The 13,393-nt window shown below is 35.7% G+C and overlaps 1 protein-coding gene across 5 annotated transcripts in view; it reads left to right on the plus strand.

Moving 5' to 3' along the window:
- NPAS3 (neuronal PAS domain protein 3) overlaps positions 1–13,393 on the plus strand; it is a 644,607-nt gene that overhangs the window by 295,326 nt on the left and 335,888 nt on the right. For 3 of the 5 annotated variants that reach the window (XM_054400275.1, XM_054400277.1, XM_054400279.1), the window contains one exon: positions 7,924–8,006. In XM_054400275.1, the coding sequence (XP_054256250.1) occupies positions 7,924–8,006 (83 nt within the window). The remainder of the gene's footprint in view (positions 1–7,923; positions 8,007–13,393) is intronic. The other 2 variants (XM_054400276.1, XM_054400278.1) reach the window with 1 other exon arrangement.

Consider the following 13,393-nt stretch of genomic DNA (forward strand, 5'->3'; position numbering starts at 1 on the left):
AGCCCTCAATTTACCCCACCTTTGTGTGTCACTCTCCTTTGGCTTACCACCTGTCCGAACTTTGCCTCTTTCTCTTCCATGATTCTGTAGATTTATTTTTTTTTTCCCCTCTCTTTACAACAATTTGATTTTCTGGGAAGCTCCTATCCCGCTTTAATTATTGAAGCCAATTTCGTTAGAGCTACAGTGATAAATAAAGCATCTTTTACTTGCAGCTGTCTCCACCAGCACTTTCTCAGCTATCTCATCTAATTTTTCACAGATTCTTAAACATTTTTCTGCTTCTTTTCATATTGCCCCTTATTTATGACTCATCCTTTCTGGACTGAAATGCAAAGCTGGTTTCTGTAAGAATGCTGCCATCTAATAATACTGGCATATGTTTGAAGAATAGGTGGAGTTATCTGCTTCTCATTATATGTTTATGATAGTGCAATTTAAATGAACAATCTTTAGCTGGGTCACAAGGGTTATTCTTAAATTCTGCATAAATTCTTCCTGCTTATAGATTTTTCAGGAGCAAAAAGCCACTTTGTAAATATTTATAAAACAACCAGTGTAAAGTGAGTTTGAGTTTGGGAGGTAGCTTTAATTCAGTTGTGTCAGAAACAATGGTCCCTCCCCTCTATGTCAGTGTGTTTTGCTGCCCAACAGAGAAGCTAATGTTCAGAGAGAACACTAATATTTACCTTTAATTGTGTTAAGGGCAGTGTAGCTATTTCGGTCCTCCTGCTATTGATTTTAATGGAAATTGTGTGTTCTTTACTTTCTACATTTTCTCTACATGGTGGAAGCTGCATGAAGTACCTTCTTCTGTTTCTCAGGAGTTTTGGCCAACCCTCCTGCGTTTCATGGGACAGGAAGAAAATGAATGCAGGAGTGCAGGCCCTTGTATTTTCTTCTTGTGCTTCAGTTTAAAGCAGTGGTGATTTCTGTCTGCCACATCACTCCCTCAGGTGCTGCCATTCTTGAACTGGAGGCTTAGCCCTCTCCCAGAAGAATTTCATTGTCAAGGAGAGGAGTGGGGGTTCTCCCATGAAGAATTTTAATCACCCTGTCTGTAGCCCTTTTGAAGGACACACAATAGTTCCTATAGTAACTACTACAGTGTGGGAGAAAGGCCAGTGCTCCCTCCCCCAGCCACAGATGGAGAACTCTTTGCTTAGATGACTGAAAATTCTTGCAGAGCAAAGACTTCATCCTTCACAGTGAAAAGAAAAATCTCTGAAATGAATTCTTAAAATGTCCAAGTAAGTGCTAATTAAGAAGTGGTGCTGGTTGAGTTATCCAGTAGAGAACACCAAAATCTCAAATGTACTTAGTTTTGAGGTGTTTAACTTTCATTCTTGGGGCTTTTAATTTTAAGGGCTTCAGAAAAGAAGACCCACCCACCCTACCCCCACCCCACAAAGAGCAGATTCTGTGGGAAGGAGCAGACCTATAAACCAGATGAAAATAATTGGTAAAGGAACAAGCTCATAGAATAGACAAAAACTTACACTAAGACAGCCACTTACCTATTTTATTTTTTCCATTCACTTTGAATCTTTCTCTGTCTTCAGATCCATTGATTCCAATCCAATTAACAAGCAATATAGCACTTTCTGCTTTTCTGACAACATTTGACTGACATTAAGTCCCTTAAAAAAAAGTTTAGAAATATTAAGCAACTTGCATTTGAAAAGTAAATTTTACTAAAATTTCTTTAAAAAACTAGAACTTTTGATAAAGCATCATAGATGAACCACTGTAAATAATAAAAGAGACCTGTCATTGTGTTGCATAACTTTTTCTTTAATTAGCCAGTACATTCTTGATAACTACTTAGTTATTCTGTGGAAAGTTTTGACTTACTTTCTCAACCATGGATTCCCCAGTAATGAATACATGCTCTATACCACTGACCAGAAGATGGACATCTACAATAATAGGCATTTGTGTATACAAAAAAATAGATTTGAAATACCATTGTTAGCTTTGCAAGTTGATTATCATCTATTGCATTATGCATCTTACATGTAGTCCTTTGTGACAAATTTGTTCTGATACTTTATTGCTGTGGTACTTGGTTGGTAATGGCACAGTGTTAACGATTCCCATAGCTTTACTAAACCAAGATAAAATACCTTTCCACATATGCTGCAACTCCATCTGAGATTTATTTCTCCTTCCCATCTGCGAAGGTGGATAAGAGAAGTTTGGATCATATGATGTCTTCTGTTGAGGTAGACTGGTGACATCATTTAATTTCTTTGGATACCCTTTCCGAATCAGAGGGCAGCAGCTCTGCTTACATCGTGCTGGTTGACTATCATTCATCTCACTTCAGATCAAGAACTTGAATACGTAGCAGCTGTACCTTATGTCTTCAACATACTTGTTAGGTAGAGGAGTTCAGTCTTGCTGGAGATTTCTTTCAAAACTTAGAAGCAGTCCTAAATGGGCTAGCAAAGAAAAATGAATGGAAAAAACCTTGTACTTCACACGATATTAAAAAGTAAGAGAATTATTTAAAACAAAACCAACTAAAAACCCCAACCCAAAGTAAAAAACCCCAAACAACTTCTGTGAATATTAGCATACATACTGATCTGTCTTTCTGAGCCTAATGTGGGTTACACTTTGTCCTTCCCTGCCATTTCATCTGCTGTTCAGTTTAGCCCCTCAGTCACTGTCCCTGTCTTTTCTAAGACGCAGCTTTTAAGCTTTTTCCAAATTACTTACAGGAAAGCTCTCAGATTTTACGACCTCATCTCACCTCTTCCTGTAAAACCACCTTGATTATTACATTCACCTGCATTGTTCTTTCCATAAGCACTTGGGGATGTTCCTAGAAATAACAAAAGATACGTTTTCATGTAGAATCTATTTTACACCAAGGCAAATGTATTCTCAATTGTACTGTAATTTCTTTTTTGTACCTTAAAAAAATGTTAAACTTTGGAATATATGTGTAAGGTTACAGCCACACACATGCTGTGAACTGCTTTGCACATAGTCATCTGAGACAATTCAGACAGCTCTACTTCTTGTGGTCTCTCATATAAAATAGTCTTGCATTTTATCAATACCTACAGGAGGAAATATTAACCAACCCTATGAGAAAGTTCTATGCACTTAGCCTCGTACAATTTTGTGAATAAAATGGGTAATGTTCTTTTTTTGGTGAGGTGTTTATAAATTTTCATATTTCTGTAGGTCTGCTCAGGCTTTGCTAACTGAATTCTGACTTTATGGTCAATTATAATTAGAGCTTTTCAGGATGATTTTTTTTTTTTAAAGTGAAAAATGGGTTGTATTTTTTTATAATTCTTCAGACAACAGATTACCTAAAAGTGTGTAGCAGGATGGTCTTATATCCACCTCTGCTTCCAAGCATGCAGAAAGGTGCTGCGAAGAAAAGTCAGCAAAATTAAATATCAAAATAAAAATAAGGATTTTGAGATTAATTGAGAAAAAAGCATTTGTAAGTGTATAATAGTTTGGGGGAATTATTAAAAACTTCAGTATAGCTTTTAAAACCAGTTTTCACACTGTTAAAAAGCACAGAATTTTGATCTGAATTTTACCAAACTTTCCACAAAAACAATGCTTTTGTCTCGCAAAAGTATTTTAGAGGGAACTCATCATTGTGCTGGTGATATGTGCTTTTACTCCTATTAATCACTACATTCTGCTTCTGTTGAATTAGAACTCTGTTTTACTGGCAGAAAGTCACAGTGAACTTCAGTCTTGGTTAATTCTGTGCTCCAATAACCTAGAAGTGAGTTTAAGAGGAAATTCTCTCTCCAGAATGGACGTAAGTCTTAGGCCGTCTACGTATTTCTTTTCCAGAGCTTTCCACTCTTCCTATCACAATTGGGAATGCTCTTGAGATTACATTAAGCATGCATAGACTGCCCCCAAGACACTGAAAGGGATGTGTTTCTTCCTTCACCTTGTGCATGGCCAGATTAGTCATTGAGGGAGGAAAGCTAAAGAGGAATTAGTGAGCAATTAGAATTTTTTCCTTCTTGGCTTGTTATGGTATAATCTTATGCCAGGAATAGGTGTGTCAGGCTAAATAGTAAAAATCATAGTCCAATCCTATGGAAAGTAAAAGACACTGATGCACAGATTCCTCTGCTCCAGCACTACAAAGTGCATATGTGAAAAGAGTCTTTCTGTCTTCTTGTCACTATTAACTGTCAATATTTAATACAAATAATGGTTCTGTCAACTTTTTGATTAACCACAACAATTGTGTATTCAAACCTTAACCTTTATCAAATAAATATAGACGGTACAGAATATGACCACATGTGAAAAAAGCCTGTTTAGAGATGCTTGTTCATACCACTTAAAAAAAAAAAAAAAAAAAAAAAAAAAAAGCCTGGAAGGATTTAACTTGGGTTTGGAGCTTTTTTCCTTTGTGACTCCTGTTCTAGCCTGACATACATACCTCAGCCTTCTCCACATCTTAATTTCCCCTACTTCTGCTACTCCAAGGAAAAAAATTTCTTTCATGCATGTAATATTTTGTTTCTGTAGAGAGTTTTGATTTAAAACAAAATCCACTTTTTTTTTAAAAACAATATCCACTTTTTTTTTTTTTTAAAAAAAAGATGCACACCCACATTTTTAGCTCTGTGAAGTTTGTTGGGCTACTTTGATTTATAGACATGACAGAAATCCTAAATCCCTTGCTTTCGAAGATTTCTCTGAGGAGCTGAGCTATGGCTGCTGATGGCTCCATCCTCAGGGTTGAGAGATTTAGAGGTGACTGGCTGTGGCTTGTGGGATGGAAGCCCTGTACATATAGTTAATGTTTTGAAATCAAAATAACACGAGGGCCATCATCTTAATCCAAGTGTTTCAGTTCGGCTTTGTTTTATCTATTGTTATTCCAACAATCCGTTCAGTACAAGTAAGAGGCTCTGTGATTAGACTGTGAAATTGCCATGTTTTTGAAAGGCATCAATGTGATATGCATTTTTGTGCTCAAAATTGTATATTTCTTCTGATGTAGATAGCGATCAAGAAATCTTGAAAGCTCAAGTAAGTAAAATAATGAGGCAATGGAGTCAGAAGATCAAATAAAACAAGTTTCCCTAATTCTAGATGTATCTCAATATTCTTGTCTCATTACTCAAAATGTGAAGAATGATAGTTAGGGAAATGAATGAAATATAGAAAGTGCATTCATTTTCCAAAAGAGAATTGCAGTATGGCTGCCAGAAGCATCCTGGTTTTCTGTGTAGCACATTTTCCTAGGTTGTAGAATTAGGAACTCTCATTACAACCATGTGTCACCTAAGTAAGGGCACAATACACAAATCCAAGGGGCCTACTGCTATAAAAATGTTAATGAACTGAAAGGCATGAAAGTACTGCAAGATACTTGTCTAGGTGTATACCAGTCACTTGGATGCAGGTGTTGATAGAGGAATTAACTGACAAATTTTAAAGCTAAGATCTGGCGCTCTCATGTTTTCCACTTTACTCACTGACCTTGAAGTGTTTTCATTGGAGCTATAGAAATGAGTGTCCCAATGTGAAGAACTGATGTCTTACCTTTAAATATCACTTAAAGTTACTGCTTTAAAAAATTATTGCTCTGTCTTTGTGCCCTTGATTCAAGTTATGATGCTCGCATGCTAAAAACCATGCAATTAATAGTTAACATTGAATCTGTAGTAGATAAAGGATTGTAAAGGAAAGATATTGGGGAGGAAACAGAAAATCAATCAGGAAGCAAATTCCAAATGGGGATATGTTTGGATAGTATGTTGAAAATCTAACATAGTCTAGATGGAAGAATGAAAGGACATAAATTAGGATTTCAAGGAGGTTTTGTGGGTTTGGGAAGTTTGGTTTGGTTTTTTTTTCAGTGCTCTTATGGATGCTACTATGAAGCATTGCCTAGCAGGCAAAAACTGTGAATTTTCTTTTTGTTTCTGATAGATTATAAATGAAGTGACCATCTAAAGCTCAGTGCTAACTGAGTGCAGTCACTATGGGAATACTGATGATCTTTACAGGGCTGCATGTTTTGTTTAGGCTCACAGCTAAAGCTTAAAGTCTCTTTCAAAAAAAGAGGTACAACTCCAGTTTAAGCAAACATTTACTAATGTATTTGGAGGTAGACTAAGGATAAAAGGATTGTCATTAATCTGTAAAAATGAACTTTAAAGGAATTTAACTTGCTAGAAAATTTAATATGCTCTTTTTTTAATTAAATAAGCATTGCTGGTTTTAGCAGGCATCATTATAGCTACAGAGAAGATGAGAAAATGCAAAAAGAAGCAAAATGATTTAGAAGCAAAATGATTTAGAATCAGAAGGCTGATAGAGAAAAGACGAGGAAAAACACTAAATACCTAAAATTTGTAGAAGAATGATATTATGCTGATGTGTCTGGTCTGTCAGTGTACTGACTGAAGTTTAAAAAAAAAAAAAAAGTTGGTCTATTACCAATTTGAGTTGCAGTGTAAAGCAGTTTTGAAGAAGACTTTTAAATTGTTAGCATCTTTAAATATCTTCAGAGAAAAGAGGAAGCCTTACAAAATGCAGGCTTTCCAGCAGTCACCATTTGTATTTATGAGCTATTGCCTGAATCTATTAGCTATTGGCTGTGAGGCCACCTGTTTGCCCAGTGTAAGTAGCTTAGAATTTCCTGTAAGGAAATTACATGAAGCATCAATAAAGAATGATACTACATTTTTAGGTCAATATGACTATCATTACTTGGCATTTATCTTTTCTTACTGATGTCATGCTTGACAGCCAGTATCATACAAGACTGAGAGATTGTTGCTCTGTATTTTGTTTTCATTGGTGTTAAATTAGCCTGTTCAGTAATGGCAGTCATCCATTCTGCTTAGTTTAGTGGATGCTTGGTATTTTGTTTCTCTTAGTGTGCACTGTAAAGAGAACAACGTGTAAAGGTAAACTAGGATTGTGATGGTTCCAGAGGCATTAGGCTGTCAGTGTCTTTGCATGTAAATGTTGTTGTGCATACTTCAGAAGGGTGCAGAATGAACTTCACCTTTTCTCTCTGCTATGGATATGTCTGGCTGTGCCATTAAAAGAGAAAAAGAAGGGAAGATTCCTAAAGCCCTGTCCCTCAATGCTTTAGCTTTCTTTGGTTATGTGATAAATAAGGCCTAGACTTAAGAAGAAACCTTAGCTGAGAGTAGGTACCTATGTTTGGGTTTAGTCAGAGTGGATTGCTGGCTTTGTGCTCCTGGGATAGAGAGTTTGAACAGAATACTTGTTCTATGATTTCTCAGCCTTTTCTGTAGTCATTGCTGCCTTTGAAACCTAACTGTCTATTAATAATCACTTGTATTTCTAAACTATATTATTTAGAAGCTGAATATTCAAGTATCTGTTCGAGCAGCTAACATGGATATCTGTTCCCTCTGTTTAGCAATAACTGATATTTCAGATGTGTTTACAGATGCTGACTTTATAATGTTCTCTTTACTTCATTTCAGTTTTAAGTAAGATAAATAGCATGCCTAGATAAATATTTTATATCTTCTTAGTTCCTGAGTAATCGGTAGTTCTTACCCCCACATTTGAAAACATTTACTCTTTCTCAATAGTATTTTTCATGAAAGTCTGCATGCTGTCATCATACTCAGAAAAATCCCTTCTACAGGGACTTGGGATATATATGAATAAACGATTTATTTCCAGAGTTCTTAGACATATAAATAGAAACTTTAAAAATATTTTTTAATTCATCTTTTTATCTTTCAGATTTAAATCACTGAAAATTACATACCAATTTTATTTACTGTGTGCAAGACAAATTTGAAATTTATGTTGGTGTATAAAATGCAAAACTCATTTAAATAATTACTGTCAAATGGTTTGATCAGGAATGCATTAGAAATGAATGTTCAAGACCTTGCAACATAACTGTTTTTCATTCAGTTATAGGTGCCCAGCGCAGGAGAAGTCCCAGTGCCCTTGCCATTGAAGTATTTGAATCACATTTGGGAAGTCATATTTTACAGGTAAAAATAAAATGGCTTTTCCAAGAATAATCAAAATAACTAGCTAGTCATATTTCTGCCAATGATTGGAGTAGTATCGTTGTCAGCACTTCTGTTAATGAGATTGTTGCGCTTGTTGGTTGTTTGTTGGGATTTCTTTAAGCTCATGTTTCCTTATTTTTGGAAAGCCCATGATTGGAAGAATGCTAATGAAATGGAGGGCAAGTATTATTTAGCTGAATCACAACACTGTTTAGAACTGTGCAGTTGGCATTTGCTTGTAGAATACCTTTATGTATTTGTATGTGTGTGTTGGTGAATGTATGTGTTCACAAACCAGTATTTTGTGGGGGTGATTGGATTTGCCTTATATGTGATATATATATTTCAGGGATTTCCCCCCACCCCTCCCCACTTTGGTTTATGAGCAGTGCTTTCCTCCCTGATATCCCAGTCATCACAATCACATATCACAAATTGACAACAATCTACAAAGAGAAGAGAATGAACAGTAGCATGCCTCTTAGGCCCCCTCAACTATGAGATAAAAACTAATTTGGTATTTGTCAAAGAATTTAGTCACAGTGTATAGGTCATTGTACTCCAGGAAGACTAAACTCACAAAAAATGACGTGACAGAAACACAACAGTTTGTTTGGTTTTGTCAGGGCTACTACAGCTTTCCTAGGTTGCAGTAGTCAGATGTGAAGCAAAAGAATTTAAGAACAAAATATGATCTCAGCATTTTGTCAGCAGGGCAAAACTCCAGCATTAGGGAAATAAAAGCCACACAGATCTCTGTCTCTCTCAAACTGGGGAGGCCAGAACTGGACACAGTATTCCAGGTGTGGTCTTACCAGGGCAGAGTAGGAGGGGAGGAGAACCCTAGACCAAGCGTGGCACTGAATAACTGCTCTTACTTAGCAATGTACACAGCTTGTCAATGCAACTGTATTGCTTGGTGTATTATCTTTTGAGAGGTACAGAAGAGGTAAATTAGGATATTATAATGAGAAATATTCCACTTAATTTGAAATGATTGAGAGCTAACTCTCTGTACTAACTCATCCGTGGCATTCAAAAGCACTATGGGTAATGTGAGGTTTTTCAGATCTCTATTTAGTAACTAAATACTGAATAGAAACAAAGGTAATTTTAGGAAAACATGAAATTACCTGGCAGAACGAATTTCTCTTTATAACAAAACCTGTGAATGAAGTGATTTACTTAGTGGTACTCTCTTGGCAGAGGTCTAGAAAAAGTTTTTTTTATTCTGAAAGCAAATGTATGTGTTACAGTTACTGTATCAAAGGTACCCCAACCAGTATCTATAGTACCATGTCTGGATATTGTGAGAAGCACAGTTCTGCCATCTCATAAGTGGAGAAAAAACTAAGAACTAGCAGTTTTGTAATATTTCAGTTTTTGTTATTAGCCAGTATGTTGTTTTGCATATGTAACTGTTCACACTATAACCCCTAAAGAAATGTTGGGTGGACATGGACTATAACAAATATCTACATAAAACCTCATTGAAACTTGTTTATATACATTCCTTAGGTATTAGACATGACTATGAAATTGAAAAAAAAAACCAAACCACCCAAAAAAAACCCCAAACCCCAAAAAACCCAAACAGCTTAGGATGGCTTCTTTGCAAACTAATTGACATTTGAGTTTTTCATTTATTTCACATTAAAACAATTAGTGATTTTATTACTACTTTATCTAGATTCCCTTTTGTTTTTTTACTTTTTTATACTTACATGTGATAAATTAAGGTGGTTCCATGCTGTAACTTTTATCATAGTAAGAGTGAAAAAAAAAAATATAGAGAGAGAGCTTGTACCTGTGGATTTTCAGTCAAAATTACCATGAGCATCATATTGAATATCTGTTGAGGTGTGGCCTTTTCAGAGAGGGTGGTGCTTTTAGCAAATTACTCCCATTAATCTCTCACTTGATAATAGAAAGTTCCACCCTGACATTTAAAAGAGGATAGACTGTTGATGATGGATAAAGGACAAGATGAATTAATAATGATGTCAAGTTTATCACGATACATTAAAATCTTGTCTTATTTTAGCAGAGTAATCAACACTTGGAAGCAAAGTCTAGGTCATGCATTTGAATGCATCACTTCTGTCAGATCTGAATGAACTTCTAAGCGCTGCCTGTGATCTTATAGGCAGAAAGATCTTCTCCAGAAGACAACATTATTTTAAAAACAACAATCAGATTGTACTGTGGAATACAGTTCTAAGAGTTCTCATTTGGTTCTGTGCTCCCAGAAATTACTTTCAAAGCAGTATTGTTTGCAAGTGAAGCAAACAGCACTGCTTATACCTTGGGAATACCTGTGTTTGATTTCAGAGTTTACTCTGAGGAAGTTGAAGCGACAGTTTGTTTTATCTTTTTTACTATTAATAGTTTGAAGACTAGGTTAAGTGTAAGCTCAGTCTTCTGGGCTAACCCAGCCTACTCTTACAAGCCTCCCTTTCCTCCCCACACAGATGGGAGGAAAAGTAACACACGCACAAAAAACCTCAACTGTGGGTTAAGATGAAGAGTTTAGAAAAAGAGTTTTACTGGAAATGATACACTGCACAATTACCTTAGCCTGTGTGCAGAAAAGAGCAGCAAAATGCAGAAGTGGCAGTGATAAAATGGTTCTCCCCTCCCAAGCATGCAGTGGAAATGACCAAAACCCCACAACCAGCGACCTCAAAAGGAAGCATCTCATGTTGCAATATGAACTTCAAGCCCCATGATACTGTGCTCCAGCCAGTGATTTGATTTTGAAACTGGCATGGTGGCAGCATGGTATTGAATATCAGCAGCGGATTCATCTCAGATCATGACACTCAGAAATGAAGGAGCCTCTCTAATCTTTCTAATATTTTGATACTTCAGAGTTTATTGACAGTTAAGAAGCATAATACAGCATCTTTTTAAAAAGTGATGTTGTGAAAACAGAAAGGGAGGTGCATCTTATTTTACATCTTGATTTTACAACCAGATAGCCTCAGTCAGTCATACCAAAAACTTTCAAAGCCAAACCTGATTTCTGTATATCATGCCAAAGAGACTCCCATGGTAGGCTTGAAGCAGAAGACCCTATCCACAAAACATGAATGTCCAGAATCTTTATATGAAAGCAAAAAGTCATATTTTCCAAGTAAAATCACCTAAATCAAGAACAGGAGAAATGCTTGTAACAGAAGAGAAAAATAGATAATATCAATATGTTAATTATATTTTACAAGACATTTTTATTTACCAAATTTTGTGCTTTGTTGTTTTCTGCATTCTTCGTCTGAAAAGTGATGTTATAATGAGGATAGACTTCAGTAAAGAAATCTTCAGTTTTAAATTTCTTTATATGTATTTTATATTTAAATATTAAATCCAGTGAAGAGTGTTATTTCTCATACCTGCTATTAAAAATTTGGCTGAAACTGGTTGTAAGAATTAGCAACAAGATTATTCTATTTTCAGGGCCTTTAATTTTTTTCTGTAAATCCACTGCTGTTGAGAAGGTATGGAAAAGGGTCAGTAACCCCATATTCTTCATATAATCAAGAATGATCAGGAAATGTAAGAACTAAATATAGAGAAAAAGGAAAGTTAGTGAATATATTTGCATATGCAAATTAGCTTAATTGATACTGCTTGCCTCTACAGGGATTTTTCATTACAAACTGGAGTGCTACATTGTTCAGCTCATATTGAGTAATTTAGTAACTAATGAGACCAGTTTGCACTAATTTGCATATGATAAATGAGCTTAATTGCAGTAAATAACTTGGAGGCATAATTACTTAATTTTCCTGTGTTGCATGGCTTTTAAGTTCACGTATGAACAACTCAAGATAATTTTGCATATTTAAATTAGTTGCTTTTAAAATTCTTGAACAAAAAAAGAACACACCTTACAATTTGAACTGTAAAACAATTGGAAGTAGAAGGTACCATATTTTCAAATAATATTTTAAATATTTTTCCAAAATAAATATTTCTTTCTTTCCAAAACACCAGTGCCTTCTTAGGGAATACATGCTTGGGATTAAACACGTTGGGATAGTTTTAAAGTCAGCCTAGAATGGAAATTAGTATTAGTAATTACAAAGGAACTGTGTGTCTGAACTGTGGTGAGCAGTACACATTTTGTATTCCTGCACACAAGAGTGATAACTTTCACAGTTGCACTCTTTGCTTCAGGAGTGCCTATTCAACTGTTAAGAAACTGTAACACTTTCATACAGCATTATATTACCTTGCAAAATTACTTAAAGTCTAGTTTTCTTAAGTTGTTTATACTGCCTTAGTTTTACCTAGCTTTGTGTGAGGAAATCAGAGATACTGAACAGTTTCAGCGCAACAAATGTCTCTTGGTTTGGTTTGGTTTGGTTTGTAAACTTAGGGATAAGTGCTGTCATGAATAACCATTATTACAATAGAGATTTCTGCTCTCACTTCCCAGAAACCCAATCCATACCCCAAGTCAAGATAGAGTAGATCCCATTTCGTTTCTGCTACATCCCTAAAGTTATTGCCCATTAGATACTTTTGATATAAGCAATAAAAATCAACTCCTTAACTAGACAGGGGAAAAATGCTCAAACACCCTAGCTACAATCTCATAAACTGTTCAGTCTCATAGTGATATCTGTTTGTGCACCTGTGATTTACAAGTGGATGACAATGACTAAATTCTTTCTCTGATATAATTGGGCCCACCTACCTTGCTAGAAGCTTTTCCTAAGTCTTGTTGAATATTATCTTGGAAATTTTATGAGACTTCCATATCCTTTTTACTTTATATTGCACCTTTTTTCTCCCGTTAAGAAAGAGTATTGTGGTAAACAAAGGTCTTTGTAAACACAGTGTCAGATTCAATAAGAGAAATAAAGCCCCACAGTTTCCTACTAAGATTGAAGGAAATGTTTGTGCCTTATAAGCTGTATTCTTTGTCATCAAGTCAAGAATCACAAGGCACAAACCACTGAAGTGGGAAGGCAGATAGGAAAGCATTGGACTGCTATAAAATATTAGGGAGAAAATTTATCTTCTCATTTGCTCTTTTCAGTCTAAGTATTACATAATGAGGCTATCTTTGTATAACTCTAGTCAACACCGAAACAGTGATGCTAGACTAAAGGTGAGGAAGCAGCAGATGGTAGTGCTAATGGAGGATTTTTCCAGGCTGTAAAAAGGTGTTAGCAGAAAAGACTTCTACTGGCTTGGAGATTTGTGAAGGGCAGTTGCTAATGATGATGTCAGTGGTACACTTTGTGAGGATGAAAGAGTGTGACTGTTGAGTTTAATGCAGTCTCCATTGGGTTAGAGTGGTAATTACCAACTGCCCTCTGTTAGCATGTGTAAGAGGCAGGCAAAAAGAAGAAAGT

Source organism: Indicator indicator, chromosome 4, assembly GCF_027791375.1.
Source record: "Indicator indicator isolate 239-I01 chromosome 4, UM_Iind_1.1, whole genome shotgun sequence".
NCBI lineage: Eukaryota > Metazoa > Chordata > Aves > Piciformes > Indicatoridae > Indicator > Indicator indicator.